General features: G+C 43.5%; 1 gene segment (V, D, J or C); it reads left to right on the top strand.

Annotated features, from left to right (window-relative positions):
- The first annotated feature begins 766 nt into the window (after nt 1-766).
- The window catches only part of LOC120034132, a 73879-nt gene continuing 48385 nt past the window's right edge, over nt 767-26260 (top strand). Inside the window, 3 exon segments of the C gene segment in view lie at nt 767-812; nt 908-1211; nt 19747-19753. Of these exon segments, the coding sequence occupies nt 767-812; nt 908-1211; nt 19747-19753 (357 nt within the window).

The raw sequence follows: 26260 nt of genomic DNA, 5'->3' as shown, positions 1-26260 counted from the left end.
TTAATTGGGATTGATTCAGTGGATGTTTCAGAAGTATTCTCTTCATCATACTAAGGTTGATACTTTGCTATGTTTTCACAACCGGTCTCAGAGATGGCTAACTCTGGAAATCCCTTTGGTCTCTACTGAGTTAGGTAAATCAGCTTTTAGTTTCTTGCACCTTATTTGTGGAACCATCTTCAAAATGTTCTTAAATTTGATGTTCTGTTTCCTCCAGGGCAATTCAGAAAGCTGATTGAGGACCTTTTTAATGATGAATACATTTGTTTTTCTTTATGCTTGCATTTTGTATGTATATTTTGAATTGTGTATTTTCTGTAATTTATGTAATTCATCTGCAAAATACACCTTGGTCTCAGTATGACTCCCTGATAAAATAAAGGTTAAATTAAAAACATTTTAAAACTGTCCTGGCAACTCTTTATCAGAGTTAGTGTTGCAAATGGAAGATGATTCCTCAACCAATCTACCATAATAGGAAAACAAACAAATAAGACATCAGTAAATAATGCTGTCGGTGATTCATTATAAATAATACTTTGTTCTTAACTGACTTGCTTAGTTAAATAAAGGTTAAATAGAAATTTAAAAAATCTTATCATAACAGAACATCTCAAGATGGCCTATAGCCTCCTATGATTGGTCCTCCCAGTGAGGAGGAGCTCATGCAAAACTCACTTGTCCTCCATCTTCATTAATGTCTCTGTTGAAGGTTGTTTCTGCTGAGGACTGTATCAACTACCTTTAAAGAACTACACAGATCACCATGTTTCCTACCACAGGAATACTCTTACTGACAGTATATCTAACAGGTGAGGATATGCAACCTAAGTATACGTTTATGAAGGAAATACATTGACACATTAGCTTTTATCTTCAACAATATCTGTACTCTCTATTTCCACAGGTGTTCATGGTCAGACACTGACTGAGTCTGGACCAGTGGTTAAAAAGTCTGGAGAATCCCACAAACTGACCTGTACAGCCTCTGGGATCACTTTCAGAAGCTATGGGGTGGCGTGGATCAGACGGGCTCCTGGGAAAGGACTGGAGTGGATTGCTTTTATTAGCACAGCTAGTAGACCAATCTCTTACGCCCAGTCAGTCCAGGGTAGATTCGCCATCTCCAGAGATGACTCCACCAGTAAGCTGTACCTACAGATGAACAGTCTGAAGAATGAGGACACAGGAGTGTATTACTGTAGTAGAGAGTCACAGTGGTTAAACTAATGGAAGAATCCGTACAAAAACCATCTGGAATAGAAAGGATGTACTTGCACAAGCACATGCACACACATCTGGCCGCTATAAGGAAATTAGACCGAAATAGATGTTCACATACAGTATCATCACACAGTGACACAGAGATAACACACCTGTTAGATATGTTGTTATAGTGTTGTTGATACACCAAGAGATATCCCATTATATTCATTTTACTGATGTCTCAATACTTCATATAATTGATGAGGGAACTGCAATGTTTTGGAGTATAGTGTAATGTTTCAGATCATAAGAATAATTATTCTAGATGTTTTATTTTAGAATAAAAACATGAATGTAGCTGTTGCGTAATATTTTTTTTACAATTTGTCATTCATCCTTATCTACTTTTGTCTGTCTGTCCTTAGAGGTCCTCTGAGTGGAGAGAGGAGAAGAGCAGCTCCCACTAGTTCAGCTTCAATACAAACCATGTTCCCTGCATCTCTACTGCTGGAAGCTGCTGCTGCTGCTGCTGGCAGCATTTCTCATTTCTGATGAAAACCTGTCAATGCTGTGTATTGATGTGTGTTTCTCATTACATGTGTCTACTGTTGTATTGAACTCATCCATTCTGGTCCAGTGGTTATAAAAGTCTTTCAGCATCTCCTGCAAATTCTCTGGGTTTTCTATATATTCTTACTGTCCTCACTGGATACGACAAGCTGAAGGCAAAGGTTTGGAGTATGTTGGTTTTTCTTGCATTAGCAGTACTTCAATCAATCAATCAATTTTATTTTATATAGCCCTTCGTACATCAGCTAATACTTCCACTGTATACTGACTAATGATCAGTTCTAGTTATGACAGCTTCAGCAGTACAGTGTTTCTACAAGGGAACAACTTTCAGACTGAAGACACAGCTGTTTATTACTGTGTCTGTGAGACAAACCACGACCAGAGCTGTACAAAACCCTTCCTCTAGGGATTCATTGTATAATAGGACTCCTTAAATTAAATAGAACAGAGATGCTTCACCACATACAATTTCTAAACGAATACAAGCCCATCACTGGTGGTGCTGGAAATGTATATCTGAGTTGTTTACCAATTATACTCCTGATATGACTTGATGGTATTCTAATTGATGTCTATCAAACATTCAATGAACTCATTCATGATCCCTTACTGTTTTTATCATTTGTATGATAAAGGTGGCCAATACTGAACAAGAAGGCCTAATTTCTGTACTATCAAAAATATACAATGTATAGGAGGAGGTGGAGGGAGAGAAAGGAACAGAGGGGCTACAGGAAGTTACATTCGCATAATCAGAGGATATACAGTTGAAGTCGGAAGTTTACATACACCTTAGCCAAATACATTTAAACTCTGTTTTTCACAATTCCTGAACTTTAATCCTAATAAAAATTCCCTGTCTTAGGTCAGTTAGGATCACCACTTCATTTTAAGAATGTGAAATGTCAGAATAATAGTAGAGAGAAATATTTCTTTCAGCTTTTATTTCTTTCATCACATTCCCAGTGGGTCAGAAGTTTACATACACTCAATTAGTATTTGGTAGCATTGCCTTTAAATTGTTTAACTTCGGTCAAACGTTTCGGGTAGCCTTCCACAAGCTTCCCACTCTAAGTTGGGTGAATTTTGGCCCATTCCTCCTGACAGAGCTGGTGTAACTGAGTCAGTTTTGTAGGCCTCCTTGCTCGCACAATCTTTTTCAGTTCTGCCCACACATTTTCTATGGGATTGAGGTCAGGGCTTCATGATGGCCACTCCAATACCTTGACTTTGTTGTCCTTAAGCCATTTTCCCACAACTTTGGAAGTATTCTTGGGGTCATTGTCCATTTGGAAGACCCATTTGCGACCAAGCTTTAAATTCCTGACTGATGTCTTGAACTGTTGCTTCAATGTATCCACATAATTTTCCTACCTCATGATGCCATCTATTTTGTGAAGAGCACCAGTCCCTCCTGCAGCAAAGCACCCCCACAACATGATGCTGCCACCCCCGTGCTTCACGGTTGGGATGGTGTTTTTCGGCTTGCAAGCCTCCCCCCTTTTTCCTTCAAACATAACAATGGTCATTATGGCCAAACAGTTCTATTTTTGTTTCAGCAGACCAGAGGACATTTCCTAAAAAGTACGATCTTTGTCCCCATGTGCAGTTGCAAGCCGTAGTCTGGCTTTTTTATGGCGGTTTTGGAGCAGTGGCTTCTTCCTTGCTGAGCGGCCTTTCAGGTTATGTCGATATAGGAATTGTTTTACTGTGGATATAGATACTTGTGTACCTGTATCCTCCAGCATCTTCATAAGGGCCTTTGCTGTTGTTCTGGGATTGATTTGCAATTTTCGCACCAAAGTACGTTCATCTCTAGTTGCCAGAACACGTCTCCTTCCTGAGCGGTATGACGGCTGCATGGTCCCATGGTGTTTATACTTGTGTATATTGTTTGTACAGATGAACGTGGTACCTTCAGGCATTTGGGAATTGCTCCCAAGGATGAACCAGACTTTAGGAGTTCTACAATTTTTTTTCTGAGGTCTTGGCTGATTTCTTTTGATTTTCTCTTTATGTCAAGCAAAAAGGCACTGAGTTTGAAGGTAGGCCTTGAAATACATCCACAGGTACACCTCCAATTGACTCAAATGATGTCAATTACCCTTTCAGAAGCTTCTAACGCCATGACATCATTTTCTGGAATTTTCCAAGCTGTTTAAAGGCCAGTCAACTTAGTGTATGTCAACTTCTAACCCACTGGAATTGTGATACAGTGAATTATAAGTGAAATATTCTGTCTGTAGACAATTGTTGGAAAAATGACTTGTGTCATGCACAAAGTAGATGTCCTAACCGACTTTCCAAAACTATAGTTTGTTAACAAGAAATTTGTGGAGTGGTTGAAAAACGAGTTTTAATGACTCCAACCTAAGTGTATGTAAACTTTCGACTTCAACTGTAGATCCCCTGAACGCAGCTCACTCTCCAGATCCCAGTCACCTGAATTCTGATCACCTGTTCACACACCTGTATGTCATTTACACACACTCTTTAGTTCAGTTCTTTGAACCCCATCATTGTGAGGAATTGTTTGTTTTGTTACACGGTTTAGTCGGAGCGCTGTTTATTTCCGTATTAGTTTTCCTGTGTATCGTAGTTTTTGGCCATCCTCACTATTCAAAGCCTTTTTGCCTATTCCCTGCCTGTACTTTTGCCTATCAGATTTCCTGTCGTCAACCTCTTGCCTGATCTCCCGGACTACGTTATTAACCTTTTCCCTGCCTGTACTGTTACCTTTTTGGAGTCCCTGTGTTTGACCTTATGCCTGTCCCTGGACCCAGCAACCTGCCTCCTCCTGTGGTCCTTTGCTAATAAACACCTGCTGCGGCCTGCGCTTGAAACCAGCACTCTGTCTCCCATCGTATTCATTACAGCCAGAAGCCAGTTTTCTTCGGTAAGGGAAGCCACAGTGGAGCAGGTGGAAAGCTTCAAGTTCCTCGGCGTACACATCACTGACGATCTGAAATGGTCCACCCACACAGACAGTGTGGTGAAGAAGGCGCAACAGCGCCTCTTCAATCGCAGGAGGCTGAAGAAATTTGGTTTGGCACCTAAAACCCTCACAAACTTCTACAGATGTACAATTGAGAGCATTCTGTTGGGCTGTATCACCGCCTGGTACGGCAACTGCACCGCCCTCAACCGCAGAGCTCTCCAGAGGGTGGTGTGGTCCACCCAATGCATCACTGGGGGCAAACTACCTGCCCTCCAGGACACCTACAGCACAGGAAGGCCAAGAAGATCAAGGACAACAACCACCCGAGCCACTGCCTGTTGAAGGCGAGGTCAATACAGGTGCATCAAAGCTGGGACCGAGAGACTAAAAAACAATTTATATATTGTATTCTATTCTATGCCACTCCGACATTGCTCGTCCTATTATTTATATACTCCTTCATTCCATTATTTTATGTTTAGGTTTGTGTATATTGTGTATTGGTTTGAATTGTTGGATATTACTGCACTGTTGGAGCAAGAAACCCAAGCATTTCTCTATATTCGCAAAAACATCTTCTAAACAAGTGTACGTGACCAATAAAATTTGCAGCAGCAGACATGGAAGGAACATGGTTTGTGTTGAAGCTGAACTGGTGGGAGATGCTCTTGTCTTTTTAGACATTGTTTAAGTAGGGAAATGGCCAGAGGGTGGGTTTGCATTGATATAAAGATATGGGGGGCTATACTGTAGCAGTGGGCATAGTGAAGCACTTATGTTTTGACTAAGAGGGTCAACAATGAAGGATGTGTATTTTTTATGGAAAACCATTTTTCATACCTTTGAGACAATGAGCTCCATGTTTACTATCACAGTGAACAGCAGGTAGCCTAGCGGTTAAGAGCGTTGGGCCAGTAACCGAAAGTTTGCTGCTTTGAATCCTTGAGCCGACTGGGTGAAAAGTTTGTCGATATGCCCTTGAGCAAGGCACTTAACTCTATTTGCTACTGTAAATCGCTCTGGATTAGAGCGTCTGCTAAATGACTAACATGTACTCTTTCAGAGTTTGGAACTTGTTTTTACATGTTATATTATGTAGAAATAACAGCTTGGAGCTTTAGACTATATTGTGCATACATATATTTGTCTACACTCATAATTTACTATCATATCAAACTAGTATAAACTATATAAACTAAATTCATCATTCCATGAGGGGATTTGGCTTTAATTTTATTAAGGTTAATATTGCCCACTCCTGGTAGATACATATAACTCCTACTGTTTAAGGGGTGAGTGAGTTTTAGTACAGGTCTGGTGCTGGTTTGTATCACTGTGGGGAGCGAGCACAATAATACACAGCTGTGTCTTCAGTCTGCAGACTCAGTCCTGTTAAAGTCACAGTATTGCTGGAGGAGTCTACCGTGAGGCTGAACTTATTTTTCAGGGAGTCTTTGTGGTGTGTTCCTCCAGTATATTTCATTCCAATCCACTCCAGTGTTTTCCCTGCAGGTTGTCGGATCCAAGCTGTATAATAGCTACCTACAGAATATGATACCTTACAGGAGATGGTCAGTGATTGACCTGGCTGGACAGTCATAGAGGCTGGCTGAGTGAGTTCTTCACAGTGAACACCTGAGAAAATAAAACAGAAAAACATTAATGTTAGTCATTCCAAATAGCATTAAACACAAGTTTTAATTTGACTAAAGCCAATGTTAATTGGCATGTTTATCCCCCAAATCCAGAGAGACTCACAAGAGGCAGCTGCCAGCAGCAGCAGTAAAGATGCAGGGAACATGGTTTATGTTGAGGCTGAACTGGTGGGAGTTGCTCTTCTCTACTCTCCAGGACTCTGAGTGCCTCTAAAGACAGACCCTGTTTAAGTACTGAAAGGGTCAGAGGGAGGGTTTGCATTGACATAGAGAGATGGAGGGGAGAGGGGTATTTAGGGAGACCTGACAGCGAGACACTAAAACAGCAGAGATGTGTATTCAGAAAAAAAATATTTTACTATATAGCTTTTGTGTGGATATATCCTGTATACTGAACAAAAATATAAACGCAAAATGTAAAGTGTTGGTCCCATGTTGCATGAGCTGAAATAAAAGATTCCCGAAAGGTTCCATAAGCACAAAAAGCTTATTTCTCTCAAATTGTGTGCAGAAATTTGTTTACATTCCTTTTAGTGAGCATTTCTACTTTGCCAAGATAATCCAGGTGTGGCATATCAAGAAGCTGATTAAACACCATGATCATTACACAGATGCACATTGTGCTGGGGACAGTAAAAGACCACTCTAAAATGTGCTGTTTTTTCACACAACACAATGACACAGATGTCTCAAGTATGAGGGAGCGTGCAATTGGCGTGCTGACTGCAGGAATGAGAGCCGTTGAGAGCCAGGAATGAGAGCCACCAGAGCCGTTGCCAGAGAATTCAGTTCTATACCATAAGCCGGCCTCCAACGTTGTTTTCGAGAATTTGGTAGTAAGTCCACCAGCCTCACTACCACAGACCACAGACCACGTATATGGCGCGCTGTGGCCGAGAGGTTTGCTGATGTCAATGTTGTGAACAGAGTGCCCCATGGTGGCGGTGGGGTTATGGTATAGGGAGACATAAGCTATGGACAACAAACACAATTGCATTTTATCGATGGCAATTTGAATGCAAAGAGATGCCGAGACAAGATCCTGAGCCCCATCCATTTTGAGCACCAGCTAGCATGTTATGTTAGAATTAATACTTGTCACATATCAGTTTGCAAACAATGTAACAAAATAAAATGATTGACTTAAGAAGAATTATAATAGACGGCTTGTGTCCGAAAGTGATTGAGGACCTATTTTACGTGTCACGTGGTTATGCCCATTTAGGTACATCCTGTCCGGATCTTCTCATGCTACCGGAAGTTCTCACGCTATCGCTATCGTGCTTATGTAACCTGATAGTGCAGCTGTTTTGGGTAAGGCCTGTGTTTGCAATAAAGCTGTCCCGGTGATTGGTGTGTAGTGACCTTGTTGAACTGTGGAATTTGTTTGAATATTTGAAAGAGTTGTGAAATGTTCTAGTGAACTTATGGATCTGCTGTTTGGGGATCGTGTATATGAAACAGTCATTTCTGGGGGTCGGTATGCCTCAGTATAAGTAAGAGCTGTGAACACTACGAGAGAAAAGAAACCTCAAGAGAGATAAACCACAGAAGACTCTGAAGATAGAAATAAAACATGGATTTGTTAAGTACTGACACGCTCGTGACGACCTTAACATCGAAACCAGGACCACGGTTAAAACATAGAGAAAGGGATGAGTATAAATCAGCAATATACGATGCGCTAAAAAAGCATTTAATAAATTTGTATAGAACCCAAATACCTCCCGTAACGGTGCTGAAAGATCAAGTGTTGTTGTATAATGGACATCTATGGGGGTATATGTTTGATTACCCTGCCTGTAGAGTGAAACTCTATACCCTAGCAAAAGGAGAAGAATACACAGACCAGACCTTAGGAGTGGACTACAGGATTGAAGACTGGCATGTGTTTCGCAAGGTGGTGTGTCCTGAACTGAGAGTTAGCTCAAAGGGGTATAGCTTGTTCACGGGCTACGAGGCCCATTGGGAAGGTGCTCCTCAGGAAGAATATTTCATAGGGTGAAAATACAAAGAAAGAATGGACTTCCTTGCTGATGCGTGGAGTTCTATATCAGCAATGAGAAAATATGCAATGGTAACATCCGTGATGGTGGACTGACCGGAGATTTTAGGTTGCATATTTTTTGATGTGGGTAGTTTTCAATTGAATGCCTATAGAGTATCTAATGGGTTAGGACCCAGATTGCAGTTCCTATGGCTTCCACTAGATGTCAACAGTCTTTAGACATTGTTTCAGGCTTGTTTTCTGAAAAATGAAGAAGAATGAGTCATCAGTCAGAAGTTAACCTTTCTGGCGCAGGTGTTCCGCTAGCGACCCACCTCGACAACATCCGGTGAAATTGCAGAGCGCCAAATTCAAAATACAGAAATAGTCATAATAAACATTCATAAAAAATACAAGTGTTATACATCGGCTTAAAGATTAACGTCTTGTTAAAGCTTGGTCGCAAATGGGTCTTCCAAATGGACAATGACCCCAAGCATACTTTCAAAGTTGTGGCAAAATGGCTTAATAAGCACAACAAAATCAAGGTATTGAAGTGGCCATCACAAAGCCCTGACCTCAATCCCATATAACATTTGTGGGTAGAACTAAAAAAGCGTGTGAGAGCAAGGAGGCCTACAAACCTGACTCAGTTACACCAGCTCTGTCAGGAGGAATGGGCCAAAATTCACCCAACCTATTGTGGGAACCTTGTGGAAGGATACCCGAAACAAGTTAAACAATTTAAAGGCAATGCTACCAAATACTAATTGAGTGCATGTAAACCTCTGACCCACTGGGATTGTGATGAAAGAAAAAAAAGCTGAAATAAGTCATTATCTATACTATTATTCTGACATTTCACATTCTTAAAATAAAGTGGTGATCCTAACTGACCTAAAACAGAGACTTTTTACGAGGAGTAAATGTCAGGAATTGTGAAAAACTGAGTTTAAATGTATTTGGCTAAAGTGTATGTAAACTTCCGACTTCAACTGTATATATATCCCACTTTAGACACTCCTTCTCTCCAATCCTTACATCTTATAGTTCCACAGGAAGAGGGTAATAGGGTAATAAACCCTTATTACTCCCTTCAGGGGATCTGACCTGACCTCCTGACCTCAACCCCTCCTTCGCCTAATCCACAGATGTCCATCCGCTCCCCTATAGCAATCCTGTGATCTCCTTCCCGTCCATCCAGCACATTCCACAGCCACTCTGTCTTTCTACAGATCTCATTCCTTTATATACTATGCGTCTGATCTATCATGTCTTTAACTTATTTGGGGTAGAGGGCAGTATTTTCACTTCCGGATGAAAAGCATGCCCAGAGTAAACGGCCTGCTACAAAGCCATAAAAGCTAGAATATGCATATTATTAGTATATTTGGATAGAAAACACTCTGAAGTTTCTAAAACTGTTTGAATGATGTCTGTGAGTATAACAGAACTCATATGGCAGGCAAAAACCTGAGAAAATTATCCAACCAAGAAGTGGGAAATCTGAGGTTGGTCGATTTTCAACTCAGCTCCTATTGAAGATACAGTGGGATATTGGTAATGTTGCACTTCCTAAGGCTTCCACTAGATGTCAACAGTCTTTAGAACCTTGTCTGATGTTTCTACTGTGAAGTGGGGCCGAATGAGAGGGGATTGAGTAAGGTCTACCATGACCTGAACATGTGCTGACCATGCGCGTTCATGTGCGAGTGAGCTCTGTTCCATCGCACTTCTGAAGACAAAGGAATTCTCCGGTTGGAACATTATTGAAGAATTATGTCAAAAACATCCTAAAAATGTATTCAATACTTCGTTTGTCATGTTTTTACGGACTGTAATATAACTTTTTTAACTTTTCGTCCGTACTTTCCGCTGGACTTGCCCGCGCGTCGTGAGTTTGGAAAGTGTACTGAACACTAGAACAACAAGGAGGTATTTGGACATAAATGATGGACATTATCGAACAAAACAAACATTTATTGTGGAACTGGGATTCCTGGGAGTGCATTCTGATGAAGGTAAGTAAATGTTTATAATGTTACTTCTGACTTCTGTTGACTGCACAATATGGAGGATATATTTGTGTCTTGATTGGGCTCTGAGCGCCGACTCAGATTATTGCATGGTTTGCTTTTTCCGTAAAGCTTTTTTGAAATCTGACACAGCGGTTGCATTAACCTCTCTTGGGTACGTGAGACGTTAGCGTCCCACCTCTTCAACAGCCAGTGAAACTGCTGGGTGCCAAATTCAAATACAGAAATACTCATTATAAAAATTCAGAAAACAAAACATATTTTACATAGGTTTAAAGATGAACTTCTTGTGAATCCAACCACGGTGTCAGATTTTAAAATGCTTTACGGCGAAAGCATACCTTACGATTATTTGAGAACATAGCCCAGCAGACAAATCATTACAAACAGTAACCAGCCAAGTAGAACAGTTACACAAGTCAGAAATAGAGATCAAATTAATCCCTTACCTTTGATGATCTTCATATGGTTGCACTCAGCAGACATTAATTTACTCAATAAATGTTCCTTTTGTTCGATAAAGTCTCTTTATATCCAAAAACCTCAGTTTTGTTTGCGCGTTTTCTTCAGTAATCCACAGGCTCAAACGCAGTCAAAACAGGCAGACAAAATCCAAATTGTATCCGTAATCTCAAACGATGTTTATATTCAATCCTCAGGTTGTTTTTAGCCTAAATAATCGATAATATTTCAACCGGACAATAACGTCGTCAATTTAAAAGGTAAACAAGAAAGGCACTCTCTCGGTCTCGCGCATGAAAAAGCTCTATGACACTTTAGGGTCCACTCATTCAGACTGCTCTTACTTCCTCATTTTTCAGAATACAAGCCTGAAACAATTTCTAAAGACTGTTGATATCTAGTGGAAGGCATAGAAACTGCAATTTGAGTCCTAAATCAATGGATACTGTAATGGCATTCAATAGAAAACTACAAAACCAACAACAAAAAACTACTTCCTGAATGGATTTTTCTCAGGTTTTTGCTTGCCAAATCAGTTCTGTTATACTCACAGACACTATTTTAACAGTTTTGGAAACTTTAGAGTGTTTTCTATCCAAATCTACCAGTTATATGCATATCATATCTTCTGGGCCCGAGAAGCAGGCAGTTTAATTTGGGCATGCATTTCATCCACAATTCCGAATGCTGCCCCCTACCCTAGAGAAGTTAAGGAGAAGTGCATCTAAAATTCCATGTTTAATACCTGTATTTTCATCAACATTTATAATGAGTATTTCTGTAAATGGATGTGTCTCTCTGCAAAATTTACCGGATGTTTTGGAACTTCTGAACGTAACGCGCCAATGTAAACTCAGATTTTTGGATATAAATATGAACTTTACCGAACAAAACATACATGTATTGTGTAACATGAAGTCCTATGTGTAACGGTTTTCGTCGTCTGAAGAAGAGCAGTCGGACCAAAGCGCAGCGTAAGTGTTCATGTTTATTTATTGAACTGAACACTATAACAAAATATCAAGAGAATAAATGAAACTGAAACAGTCCTGTAAGGTGCAAAACACTAAACAGAAAATAATTACCCACAAAGCATAGATGGGGAAAAGCTACCTAAATATGGTTCTCAATCAGAGACAACGATAGACAGCTGCCTCTGATTGAGAACCACACCCGGCCAAACACAAAGAAATAGAAAACATAGAAAAAGAACATTGAATGCCCACCCAAATCACACCCTGACCAAACCAAAATAGAGACATAAAAAGCTCTCTACGGTCAGGGCGTGACACTATGAGTGTCATCTGATGAAGATCATCAAAGGTTAGTGAATCATTTTATCATTATTTCTGATTTTTGTGAATCCTCTCTTTGGCTGGAAAAATGCCTGTGTTATTCTGTGAATAGGCACTCACCTAACAGAATCGTTTGGTTTGCTTTCGTCGTAAAGCCTTTTTGAAATCGGACACTGTGGCTGGATTTACAACAAGTGTATCTTTAAAATGGTGTAAAATACATGTATGTTTGAGGAATTTTAATTATGGGATTTCTGTTGTTTTGAATTTGGCGCCCTGCAGTTTCACTGGCTGTTGAAGAGGTGGGACGCTACCGTCTCACGTACCCTAGAGAGGTTAATATCTCAATGTTCAAAGTTTAGAATCCAACAGTCCCTCCTTTTGAACCTAATGTTCAATTTATATAAACTTGGAAATTACTAATAAAGGACAATCAAACATGAATTAAAAAAACTAACAAATTATTATGAATGAACAAACAATGATAACAAAACATGAATTAAAAAATGAACAAATGGAACAAACAATGAAAACAAACATTCACCGTGAGGTTTACAAACTCAGAGACTCATGGCCTCTGTTCTATAATCACATCATACACAATTTTATTTACATCTCTCATCACGCAACAAAATGCCATTCCAGCTGAATCTGCTGTCTTGTTCCATGTCAGCTGGAACGCTTTCTGTTTCTCCACTTTCTCCTTCTGGTTCCTCAGAGAGTAATATAATAAGACATGGAAAGCAACAAAAAGACACACAAAACATACCAGTATTAACAATGTGATAAGTTATTAAATACGCATGAAAACCAAAGTCTGAGACCATGACAATTCCCACTCTCTCTTCACCTGACTCTATGCCTCCAGGATGCTTTCCTGCTGGGTTCCACAAAAATGAAAGCTCTAAAAATGCTTCCTCATGCTTTCGCCCAGTCTTCCTCTTTCAGCCCCAGGTCCCGGGAGGTGTTCCCAAGTCATGTCATTTTCACTTTGTTCCCCATCTCCTCCGTTTCACCTGATAGGCATGTCACCTGATATGCAAGTGGATATCCCTAATCAACATTACATCCTCTTGAGGTAACTCAGCACTGTATATGCTTTCACATCAATGCCTTCAACATTTTGTTCAGAGTACAATGAGCCCTCTATCCTCTATCATATGATGCATTAATCAATAAAGCAGCTAACCTCAACTATGATGTTTAAAGTTGCTCCCAGACCCAACCCATCTGCATGTCTTACAGTGGAATCTAGTCTCTCTCTCTCTCTCTCTCTCGCTCTGCTTCCTCTGTCATGGTGTCTTCACTCACCCATTATGCAGTTGGACCTCACTTCCCATGAGAACTATGCACCCCCCAAGGAGAGACATGATGATTTTTCCCGCTGCAGGTACTGTAAGGAGTAGTGTGTGTGGCCCGAACCAACGCTTTCCCAACACCCCCGCCTGGTGTCTCTTGATGTACACTCAATCTCCAGAATTCAGCCCGTGCCTTTGGTTATCTCTGCTTTCACCTGAGGATATACACACTGCAACACATGGGTCATTTCCTGACAACATAAATTCTCCACCTATGTCAAGATCACAAATTTGTGACATTTGAATAATCACATCCCCTGTCCTCCCATTGGTCCCCCAGTTATCTGTTACCAATTCATGTGGCATGAGTCCTCAAACTGATATTCCAACAATGCTACTAAAGTAACCCCTGCTACTACCAACATGGCCCATGACAATAGTCTCACAATACCCCTAATTTGCGCAGTAGTCCAATTCCATGCTATCAATATAGCATCCTTCGCTACTAGTACTGCTCCTTCAGTTACGGTCCCTACAGGGACTGCCGTGAGAATAACTCCTGCATGTAATCTGTCAAATGCTCGCCGGCTGTTAGAAATTGGAGGAAAATTAATGAGTTGGGAATAATATCCAACCTAACAAAACTCTGAGTCACAGGTGTCCTGAAAGTTTACCATAGTGTCTGAAATGCCACCAATATCTCTTCTACTCTCACCATGATCTAGGTATGTGTAATATTCAACTAAATCCCCATATTGTGTACAGTTAGGTGTCCTCCCTCGCCTATGAGCTATCTCCTGTAACAGTATACAGTCTCTGGGAATGATACTCCTCTATCATTACATCTAACCCATAACACACGATACTATTCCTAATGCATTTTCTGCAGTTAGAAACATACTAACACATTCTCACATCAGTTAGTCAATATACATCATTCCCTCTCGAACAATGAACACCATTATGTTCCACGAAACCTAAAAACATATTGAGTTGAAAAGGAAAGAGAAAAAAAGTATATGTTTAATAACTCAGCACCACCCATTGATGCGATGTAACATAAAAATTCTGAATACAGGGTAAAGCAAAAGAGAACAAAAAACTTTCATGGTCATCCCAAGCTATCCTTCAGTGATTCCCCTAACAAACCACCTCCCCTCAGGATGACACTTAGAGGTAAGGTTTCTGGAGACTCTCTCGGCCAAATCAATTTTAGCAGCGCCCCCACCCCTCATCGTTCTGTAGCAATTCTCTCTCGCTGTATCCCAATCACAAATAAAACATTTTACAAATGATACAACCCAAATTTAGAATGACAGTCGTTAGTGCTTTCTTTGAGTCTAGGACTTGAATTCCAGCTTCTCAATTTAGCACACATCATCCCTGTTAGAACATACATTTATAAACAACCTTTTATTGCTGGTCATAACTCTTCTCATTACAGCTTCCCTTTGACCCTGTTTTCCTGTCACGAGTGGCCTGGTAACGAAAGATCAGTATCTCAATGCATTCTTAGTCTAAATAATTAGGAGGTTGTATACCACCCCCCCCCCCCCCCCCCTTTCCTTCACCCGGCACTTATCATTCTAGCATGTCTTCTCCAGATATTGTTTACAGTTCATTTTCCCAACTGCACAATGTAACGTAACATTTGCCTGTCACATTTCATGGCCCTATATAATGTCCCGATTTTAATATCCAATTAGATACTTCCGTTTCTCCCTCATACACAAGTCTCTCACCTGAGCCATTCTCTTTACTCCACGCTCACTCCACACGCGCTCTCAGCACTACGGCCCCGCCCCCTCGTCAAGACGCAGCTGTCTCTAATTACCAATGTCTTCTGAAGCTAATAAAGCCAGTGTTCTGTTGTTCAGAAGGGAGAGATCATAGGCAGGCCTAGATCATTGGCAGGCTTAGATCATTGGCCGGCTTAGATCATTGTAGGCTGAGATCATTGCTGGAGAGATTGAATGTTATATAGATCATTGCTGAGAGAGGAGGTTGATGGCTGAGGGTTATAGCATGTTGGTCGTTGGTATGTACTGTGTTAGTTGTTGCTGGGAGCAGTTGGTATGTTCTGTGTGAGAATGTTGCTCAGATAGAGCTTATTTGATGTCTTTTGTTTCTTAGTTTGTTTGAGATATTGTTTGATATTCTGTTTCATTTGTTCCCAGGGGGGAAGGGGAAGGCACCTAGGGAGTGCTTAGGCAAGAGGCCCGTGGGCATACATATACCCGTAGTATATTCACTGTCTAGGTGCACTAGGTAAGACCTGGGCGGACCACCCCCTGTATTTTGGTTAGTGCACCAGGTGGTGCTAAGTTAGGTAAGTAGTGGGTAGGCAGGTTAGATAGGAGAGGGGGAGGTTTGATATTTACTTTCTTTGCTTTGGTTCCGTCCAGCCCCTTTTCCCCATATTACCATGTAAAGGAATAAAATCCTAGTAAACGGTCAATTCTGCCTTTTGTCGTCCTTTCTCGCACCTACAGTCCCATACCTATTTCACTTCGCGGGGAGTTGAGTTGCAGCAGGGTGTTGCTTTCCCTCTTCACAGAGGCGTGCGTAACAAGTGGTAAAAGTCACTGTCTCTCATTGCACGCCTTTGTCGCTCTTTCTTCAGCCGGTTAGGGAGGGTTTTGAGGTTTACACACTCTATTTGTGGTCAAATTATTCCTACCATGCGTTAAGACACGATCTGACGTCATCTTCCATGATAACCTCAAAAAAGTACAGATAAAAACAACAGTTTAGTACATTTCATTTCTGTTTCGGAAATCCAGACAAGCATTGACTATATGACGCATAATTACATTAACCATTTCTAAATAACATCTCTACGACTAATGTCAAAAAGCACAATAACATATTGTTACATTGTTATATTGTTAAAAAACATTTTCTAAATTAGTCCATACTCCCTTATCAAATCAAATGTATTTATATAGCCCTTCTTACATCAGCTGATATTTCAAAGTGCTGTACAGAAACCCAGCCTAAAACCCCAAACAGCAAGCAATGCAGGTGTAGAAGCACGGTGGCTAGGAAAAAGTCCCTAGACAGACCAAAACCTAGGAAGAAACCTAGAGAGGAACCAGGCTATGAGGGGTGGCCAGTCCTCTTCTGGCTGTGCCGGGTGGAGATTATAACAGAACATGGCCAAGATGTTCAAATGTTCATAAATGACCAGCATGGTTAAATAATAATAATCACAGTAGTTGTCGAGGGTGCAACAAGTCAGCACTTCAGGAGTAAGAGTCAGTTGGCTTTTCATAGCTGATCATTGAGAGTATCTCTACCGCTCCTGCTGTCTCTAGAGAGTTGATAACAGCAGGTATGGGACAGGTAGCACGTCCGGTGAACAGGTCAGGAATCCATAGCCGCAGGCAGAACAGTTGAAACTGGAGCAGCAGCACGGCCAGGTGGACTGGGGACAGCAAGGAGTCATCATGCCAGGTTGTCCTGAAGCATGGTCCTAGGGCTCAGGTCCTCCGAGAGAGACAGAGAAAGAAAGAAAGAAAGAATGAAAGAGAGAAAGAGAGAATTAGAGAGAGCATACTTAAATTCACACAGGACACCGGATAAGACAGGAGAAATACTCCAGATATAACAGACTGACCCTAGCCCCCCGACACATAAACTACTGCAGCATAAATACTGGAGGCTGAAACAGGAGGGGCCAGGAGATACTGTGGCCCCATCCGATGATACCCCCAAACAGGGCCAAACAGGCAGGATATAACCCCACCCACTTTGCCAAAGCACAGCCCCCACACCACTAGAGGGATATCTTCAACCACCATATTACCATCCTGGGACAAGGCACACGGCTCACGGCTCAACCCAAGGGGGGGGGGGGGGGGGCGCCAACCCAGACAGGAAGACCACGTCAGTGACTCAACCCACTCAAGTGACGCACCCCTCCTAGGGACGGCATGGAAGAGCACCAGTAAGCCAGTGACTCAGCCCCTGTAATAGGGTTAGAGGCAGAGAATCCCAGTGGAGAGAGGGGAACCGGCCAGGCAGAGACAGCAAGGGCGGTTCGTTGCTCCAGTGCTTTTCCGTTCACCTTCACACTCCTGGGCCAGACTACACTCAATCATAGGACCTACTGAAGAGATGAGTCTTCAGTAAAGACTTAAAGGTTGAGACCAAGTCTGCGTCTCTCACATGGGTAGGCAGACCATTCCATAAAAATGGAGCTCTATAGGAGAAAGCCCTGCCTCCAGCTGTTTGCTTAGAAACTCTAGGGACAATAGGAGGCCTGCGTCTTGTGACCGTAGCGTACGTGTAGGTATGTACGGCAGGACCAAAACGGAAAGATAGGTAGGAGCAAGCCCATGTAATGCTTTGTAGGTTAGCAGTAAAACCTTGAAATCAGCCCTTGTCTTAACAGGAAGCCAGTGTAGGGAGGCTAGCATTGGAGTAATATTATCAAATTTTGGGGTTCTAGTCAGGATTCTAGCAGCCGTATTTAGCACTAACTGAAGTTTATTTAGTGCTTTATCCGGGGAGCCGGAAAGTAGAGCATTGCAGTAGTTTAACCTTATTCTACTGGCGACCTCTCGGAAGAGTTACCAGATTTTGAAGTTAGCACCCAAATCCCTCGCAGAATTCAACACTCCAGTATCCCAAGCTGGGGAAATTTGTACGAAAACAAAAACACAAAATGAAATCAGCAATACACATATCACAATCCATTTGAAGTGACTGTCATCCCTTATTAAAAGGGGTACACACAAATTCACCATCATGAGTAAAAAACTGAAAAATATTTCAAACAAACCCTATTTCATCGATAGAAAACATTTGTCACAGAAAATAAACTATTTGCATTATGGATCAGATGAGAGAGGTTATTACCACTAAATAAATCAATAAGGAAGTTTTAGATGTGCCGCAGAATTTTATATCCCATCAAGGTGTACCACGTTAAAAAAATGTTGGGAACCACTGACTTCAATACAGGTCACTTTCTAGGTGTGTAATTGCTACTGGAGACTAGCAGGCTGCCAGGCATCAGAGCTGCTGTCCACAGCAACACTTGTATTCAGCACATGAGGCTACTTCTGCTAACTACAGGGAGCTTGAGAATAGCAGCTCTTGTACACCAGCTAAACATTATCATCTAGTGGAAATCTGAAGTCACACCATGAAGGAAGTATTTTTTACCATAATAATAGACTGGCCCTCATCTCTGCTACATATAATACAGTAAGTATTATTCTGAGAAAATGATGTTGAATAGTGCTGGAGATCAAATCAAAGTTTATTGGTCGCATATACGATTTTCATGTCACACCCTGATCTGTTTCACCTGTCTTTGTGATTGTCTCCACCCCCCCTCCAGGTGTCGCCCATCTTCCCCATTATCCCCTGTGTATTTATACCTGTGTTTTCTGTCTGTCTGTGACATTTCATCTTGTTTGTTCAATCCTAGGCAGCGAAGGGTTGGATCCGGAAGACGTGCTGCACCATAAGCTGGGACTTCTCCTTGGCCGAGGGTAGTTTGGGGAGGCTTGAACAAACAAGACTAACTGGCACAGACAGTGAGAAAACACAGGTATAAATACACAGGAGATAATGGGGAAGATGGGCGACACCTGGAGGGGGGTGGAGACAATCACAAAGACAGGTGAAACAGATCAGGGTGTGACATTACAGGTGTTATGGCAAATTTGATTTGATCTCTAGTGCTATTCAATATCACTTTTTTTGAATATGGAATGAAATAATGGATAAGATGGAAAAATATCCTATGCAGCATTGTGTAATAAATGGTAAGACAATTTCAGTGATAGGTGTAGAACCTACAGGAGATAAGGTTAATAGACCAGTACCAGCTGTGGCCAACCTCCAGAGGGCGAGCTTGGCAAACGTATTTCCCTTCCCCCTCTGTAAATAAAGCAGCATGTTGCCAACTCATCATTCAACTCATACAATAGTTACTAGTTATATGATATTTCAGAAACCAGATTATGAATACCTGTGGGTTTGTTATTGTCACGCCCTGGCCTTAGTTATTTTTGTTTTCTTTATTATTTTAGTTAGGTCAGGGTGTGACATGGGGGATGTATGTGTTTTGTATTGTCTAGGGGTTTTGTATGTTTATGGGGCAGTGTCTAGTCTAGGTGTTTGTATGTCTATGGTTGCCTAGATTGGTTCTCAATTAGAGACAGCTGTCTATCGTTGTCTCTGATTGGGAACCATATTTAGGCAGCCATATTCATTGGGTAGTTCGTGGGTTATTGTCTATGTCTATGTCTATGTTGCATGTTAGCACATTGTTTCTATAGCGTCACGGTCGTCGTTTTATTTGTTTTGATTAGTTTGTATAGTGTTCTTCGTTTTCGCTTAAATAAATAGAAGAATGTATTCTAACCACGCTGCGCTTTGGTCCTCCTCTCTTCCACCATACAACGATCGTGACAGAATAACCCACCAAACAAGGACCAAGCAGCGTGAAAGGGAGGAACAGCATTTGGTGGAAAAATGGACCCGGGAGAAGGATGAGTGGAAAACAACCTGGGAGGAAATAGAGAGTTGGTCGATCGATCCAGGGAGAGTGCCGGAGCCCGCCTGGGATTCAATGGAACAGTGCGAGGAGGGATACAGGAGAATGGAGGAACAGAGATGATATAAAGCACGGAAGCCCGAGAGGCAGCCCCAAGATTTTTTTTTGGGGGGGGGGGGGGGGGGGGGGGCACACGAGGCGATTGGCTGAGTCAGGTAGGAGACCTAAGCCAACTCCTCGTGCTTACCGTGGGGAGCGTGTAACTGGTCAGGCACCGTGTTATGCAGAGATGCGCACGGTGTCTCCAGTGCGCTATTCTAGCCCGGTGCGCTCTATTCCAGCTCCTCGCATTGGCCGGGCTAGAATGGGCATCCAGCCAGGTAGGAGAGTGCCGGCTCAGCGCTCCTGGTCTCCAGTGTACCTCCTTGGACCAGGATATGCTGTGCCGGCTCTGCGTACTGTGAGTCTGCACAGCCCTGTGCATCCTGTGCCAGCGCCCTGCATTTGCAGGGTAAGTAGAAACATCCAGCCAGGACGGGTTGTGTCAGCTCTACACTCCAGACCTCCAGTATGCCTCCACAGCCCAGTACGTCCTGTGCCTGCTCCCAGCACTCGCCCTGAGGTGTGTCTCCCCAGCCCAGTACCACCAGTGCCAACACCACGCACCAGGCTTCCTGTGCATCTCCAGAGTCCAGTATGCCCTGTTCCTCCTCCCCGCACTCGCCCTGAGGTGCGTGTTCCCAGCCCGGTACCACCAGTTCCGGCACCACGCACCAGGCCTACTGTGCGCCTCAGCAGGCCAGAGTCTGCCGTCTGCCCAGCGCCGTCTGAGTTGTCCGTCTGCCCAGCGCCGCCTGCGCTGCCCGTCTGCCCAGCGCCGTCTGAGCCGCCCGTCTGTCCGGAGCCGTCAGAGCCACCCGTCTGTCCTGAGTCGTCAAAGCCGCCCGTCTGTCCTGAGCCGCTAGAGCCGTCCGTCAGTCAGGAGCCGCTAGAGCCGTCCGTCAGTCAGGAACCGCTAGAGCCGCCCGTCAGTCAGGAGCCGCCAGAGCCGCCCGCCAGTCAGGAGCCGCCAGAACCGCCCGCCAGTCAGGAGCAGCCAGAGCCGCCCGCCAGTCAGGAACCGCCAGAGCCGCCCGCCAGTCAGGAGCCGCCAGAGCCGCCCGCCAGTCAGGAGCAGCCAGAGCCGCCCGCCAGTCAGGAACTGCCAGAGCCGCCCGCCAGTCAGGAGCTGCCAGAGCCGCCCGCCAGTCAGGAGCCTCCAGAGCCGCCCGCCAGTCAGGAGCCGCCAGAGCCGCCCGTCAGTCAGGAGCCGCCAGAGCCGCCCGCCAGTCAGGAGCCGCCAGAGCCGCCCGTCAGTCAGGAGCCGCCAGAGCCGCCCGCCAGTCAGGAGCCGCCAGAGCCGCCCGCCAGTCAGGAGCCGCCAGATCCGCCCGTCAGTCAGGAGCCGCCAGAGCCGCCCGCCAGTCAGGAGCCGCCAGAGCCGCCCGCCAGTCAGGAGCCGCCAGAGCCGCCCGCCAGTCAGGAGCCGCCAGAGCCGCCTGCCAGTCAGGAGCCGCCAGAGCCGCCCGCCAGTCAGGAGCCGTCAGAGCCGCCCGTCTGTCCTGAGTCGTCAAAGCCGCCCGTCTGTCCTGAGCCGCTAGAGCCGTCCGTCAGTCAGGAGCCGCTAGAGCCGTCCGTCAGTCAGGAGCCGCTAGAGCCGCCCGTCAGTCAGGAGCCGCCAGAGCCGCCCGCCAGTCAGGAGCCGCCAGAACCGCCCGCCAGTCAGGAGCAGCCAGAGCCGCCCGCCAGTCAGGAACCGCCAGAGCCGCCCGCCAGTCAGGAGCCGCCAGAACCGCCCGCCAGTCAGGAGCAGCCAGAGCCGCCCGCCAGTCAGGAACTGCCAGAGCCGCCCGCCAGTCAGGAGCTGCCAGAGCCGCCCGCCAGTCAGGAGCCGCCAGAGCCGCCCGCCAGTCAGGAGCCGCCAGAGCCGCCCGTCAGTCAGGAGCCGCCAGAGCCGCCCGCCAGTCAGGAGCCGCCAGAGCCGCCCGTCAGTCAGGAGCCGCCAGAGCCGCCCGCCAGTCAGGAGCCGCCAGAGCCGCCCGCCAGTCAGGAGCCGCCAGATCCGCCCGTCAGTCAGGAGCCGCCAGAGCCGCCCGCCAGTCAAGAGCCGCCACAGCCGCCCGCCAGTCAGGAGCCACCGGAGCCGCCCGCCAGCCCGGAGCTGCCCCTCAGTCCGGAGCTGCCCCTCAGTCCGGAGCTGCCCCTCTGTCCGGAGCTGCCCCTCCGTCCGGAGCTGCCCCTCCGTCCAGTGGCGCCCTCTAGGATGGTCTTTAGTCCGGGACTCGCTGTAAGGGTCCTCGCTCCAGAGGCGCCACCAAAGCGGGTATTAACTATGGTGGAGTGGGGTCCACGTCCCGCACCCGAGCCGCCGCCGTAAGAAGGCCCACCCGGACCCTCCCCTTCTGTGTCAGGTTTTGCGGACGGAGTCCGCACCTTTGGGGGGGGCGGAGGTACTGTCACGCCCTGGCCTTAGTTATCTTTGTTTTCTTTATTATTTTAGTTAGGTCAGGGTGTGACATGGGGGATGTACAGTGGGGCAAAAAAGTATTTAGTCAGCCACCAATTGTGCAAGTTCTCCCACTTAAAAAGATGAGAGAGGCCTGTAATTTTCATCATAGGTACACTTCAACTATGACAGACAAAATGAGAAAAAAAAGTCTGGGCGGCAGACGGGCAGCGCAGGCGGCGCTGGGCAGACGGACAACTCAGACGGCGCTGGGCAGACGAGAAGTTACAGGTCTGTGAGAGCCAGAAAATCTTGCTTGTTTGTAGGTGACCAAATACTTATTTTCCACCATAATTTGCAAATATATTCATTAAAAATCCTACAATGTGATTTTCGGGATTTTTTTTCCTCATTTTGTCTGTCATAGTTGAAGTTTACCTATGATGAAAATTACAGGCCTCTCTCATATTTTTAAGTGGGAGAACTTGCACAATTGGTGGCTGACTAAATACTTTTTTGCCCCACTATATGTGTTTTGTATTGTCTAGGGGTTTTGTATGTTTATGGGGCAGTGTCTAGTCTAGGTGTATGTATGCCTATGGTTGCCTAGATTGGTTCTCAATTAGAGACAGCTGTCTATCGTTGTCTCTGATTGGGAACCATATTTAGGCAGAAATATTCATTGGGTAGTTCGTGGGTTATTGTCTATGTCTATGTCTATGTCTATGTCTATGTCTATGTCTATGTTGCATGTTAGCACATTGTTTCTATAGCGTCACGGTCGTCGTTTATTTGTTTTGATTAGTTTGTATAGTGTTCTTCGTTTTCGCTTAAATAAATAGAAGAATGTATTCTAACCACGCTGCGCTTTGGTCCTCCTCTCTTCCACCATACGACGATCGTGACAGTTATTTTTTACACTAACATGAATATTGGGTGAGTATGAAGTCAGTACATTTTCACCAGGAAAGTTACATTTGTTGAATTAATAATTTATTGATTGACTGCCGTAATGTTTGCAGGAGTTTGCTGTGATGAGATGGATCAGTCACCTTCTCAGGTGAAACTGTTAAATTGTCCAGTAAAATCTCTGGGTTTGATATGACAGACTACTACATGCACTGGATTAGGCAGAAACCAGGCAAAGCTCTGGAGTGGATTGGGAGAATTAACTCTGGTTCAACAGATGCTCCAGACTACTCAGAATCCCTGAAAGGCCAGTTCATCCTGACTGAGGACGTCTCTACAAGCACCCCGTTCTTAGAGGCCAAGAGTCTGAGATCAGAGGACTCTGCTGTTTATTATTGTGCTCGAGAGGCACTGTGACTGAAATTGCTGGGGCAGTTGCACCAAAACCACCCAGTCAAAACTACGCCACATATGCACACGCAATACCTCTGTGGCCCACCTAGGGGTCACTGGCCCTTCTTAGAGTACCACTGTTCTACAGTATGACGTCCCAATACTGTACCATAATATGTAACACTCCACATTCTTACAAATTCTCATTCATATTCCTGAAGTGCAAAGAACATTTATTTTACAACCTAAAGAGATGCTGCATAACTCACTCTAAGTTGTATTTTATTTGTATTATTCATCATGCTCATCTGTGCACACTGTCCGTCAGACACAACGGCCGGTGAGAACGGATTGGCATTTCTTCATATACATTTGGATTATAAAATCTGACAAGATCAACTCTACTGGCTAAAGACAAATTTCCAAGGTAAAAATAAGATCATTTATTGAATCAGAGAGATGTGTGATGACTCCAGGGAAATATAAAAGGTACCTGATAAATGTACTGGTTTCTGGTGTGTGGAGAGGTTTTTGTATGGGTGTGTGTCATCGTGATAACTACGGGGGCACAGTGTTACACGCCATAACAAAAACCACTGTGGTGGAAATGGCTACCTACTTCATCTCATATGCAATTACAAGATAAAACATTTAAACAGCTTCTCCAACTATTGGATTCCGACAACAGAATGTATTTGTTTTAAATAAAGTATTTTTAAATTTAAATAAGAACTAAAAATGTACTTAATCACTGTCTATAAAGCTGGCCCAGCAAGGATCTTTAATCCTTGTTATGGTGAAAATGCTTGACAGAGCAAAAGCTGAAAACCCAAACTAATAAAATAGTTATTAATAAGTAGTAAAACATAATTTGACATACTGTTCATCACATTAAAATCAACAGATCATGTTATGGTTTTTGTGAAAAGTTGCACATGTTTATTCCATCTTTGGCCCTGCACAGAGTTGTGGGGAGGTTTTTGTACAGGGTTAAACCACTGTGCCATATAGCGGGTCACAATGATACAGTCCATGACAAAAACCTACCACCTCTACTAAGCACAGAGTGTGAGAGTGCTGACACCTAAGGAACACAGACATATACATGGTGATTGTCTATAGGCAGCTAACCTAAACGTGCTTGTACATTTATAGACATTATCAACTCAAACAAATGTCCATACTCTTCAGGCTTTCTTCAGAGAAGGAAATCTCATCATTAAAAACTTTAATACTGACATACACTGAGGAACAACTATTTTCTGTACGCTGTAAATCATGTGATCAAAACATTTGCTTGAATTGAGCTTCAATGGTTGTTGTAAATGACAGGATTGGAAAATACATTGTCCACATGGAGACATTGGAGGTTTCAGTGAGTTTAACTGAGAAAATTCTGTGGCTGTATGTGACATGGGTTTTTGTAATGGTGTGAGTCACTGTGTACGGGAATGGCCACAGTGATAAACATCAATACAAAAACCTCTCCATGGACATGAGGGTTGACAGGTTGTACTGTCTGCACACTGACTACACTCTGGACCCATATGGGAGAGCATTTCACTGCTATGAATTTGAATGGTCAAATTCTCATCTTCATTTTCTCCATTCCACTATTGGTTGCTATTCTACTATTGTATCCTATGTTTCTGATTTCATACTTTTCTGACATGCCTGTCCATATAAATATACAGTAGCACTCTTTAAAGGTGGTCTATCCTGACATTTAAGATGTAACAATCATGGTTATCACGTTGTCCAGACATATAGATTTATTTACAGGAGGTATCAAATACCAAGTCTCCTATTATAGTCATATCAAGTACTGCCTTAGTCCAAAGAGTATTCCTTCTACTGTAACATCATTTACAAACATTCTATATCGCCAACTACTGATATACAGGTATAGCAATGTCAAGTGATCCATCTGAGGTTAGTTGGTAGGCTACATCAATGATTGATGAGACGCTTTTATGTTTCCTCCATAAATACGTTGAAACCATACTGTTCATAATCAATTGTTGAGAAACAATGTTGTACAGAACACAACAGATGCTTCCTTTTGATATTGAGAGAAAAGGCATCAATGTCTAATGTTTCACACAGCTGCCCTCAGTACAGTGTAAATTCCCAGTCTAGACAGGAGAGGGGTTTTTGTACAGGGATGTATCACAGTGCAGAATAACGGCCACAGTGATACAGCCCATGACAAAAACCCTTCCCCATCTCTAACACTGATGCTGGGCTTAGAGTGTGTATTAGGGCAGAAACTAGGTGAAGAGCGTAGTGTGTGTTTCTCATACGTTTGGTTCACCATGCTTGATATATTCATAGGTAGTTATCTTTAATTATACTGTTTTATCAACATATTTATCATCTGTTAATTAAGGAGAAACATTTATTGATGAGAATTGGACATAAAGTTGGTATGAAGTGGAAAACCAGTTTATGCATAAACATGATTTCCAATTCTATTATGATAGATTTTTTAAAGTTGATTGTTAATGAA

This window comes from Salvelinus namaycush, chromosome 41, assembly GCF_016432855.1.
Source record: "Salvelinus namaycush isolate Seneca chromosome 41, SaNama_1.0, whole genome shotgun sequence".
Classification (NCBI taxonomy): domain Eukaryota; kingdom Metazoa; phylum Chordata; class Actinopteri; order Salmoniformes; family Salmonidae; genus Salvelinus; species Salvelinus namaycush.
The sequence above is the reverse complement of the archived record's forward strand: the minus strand, read 5'-3'. Positions and strand labels throughout refer to the sequence as shown.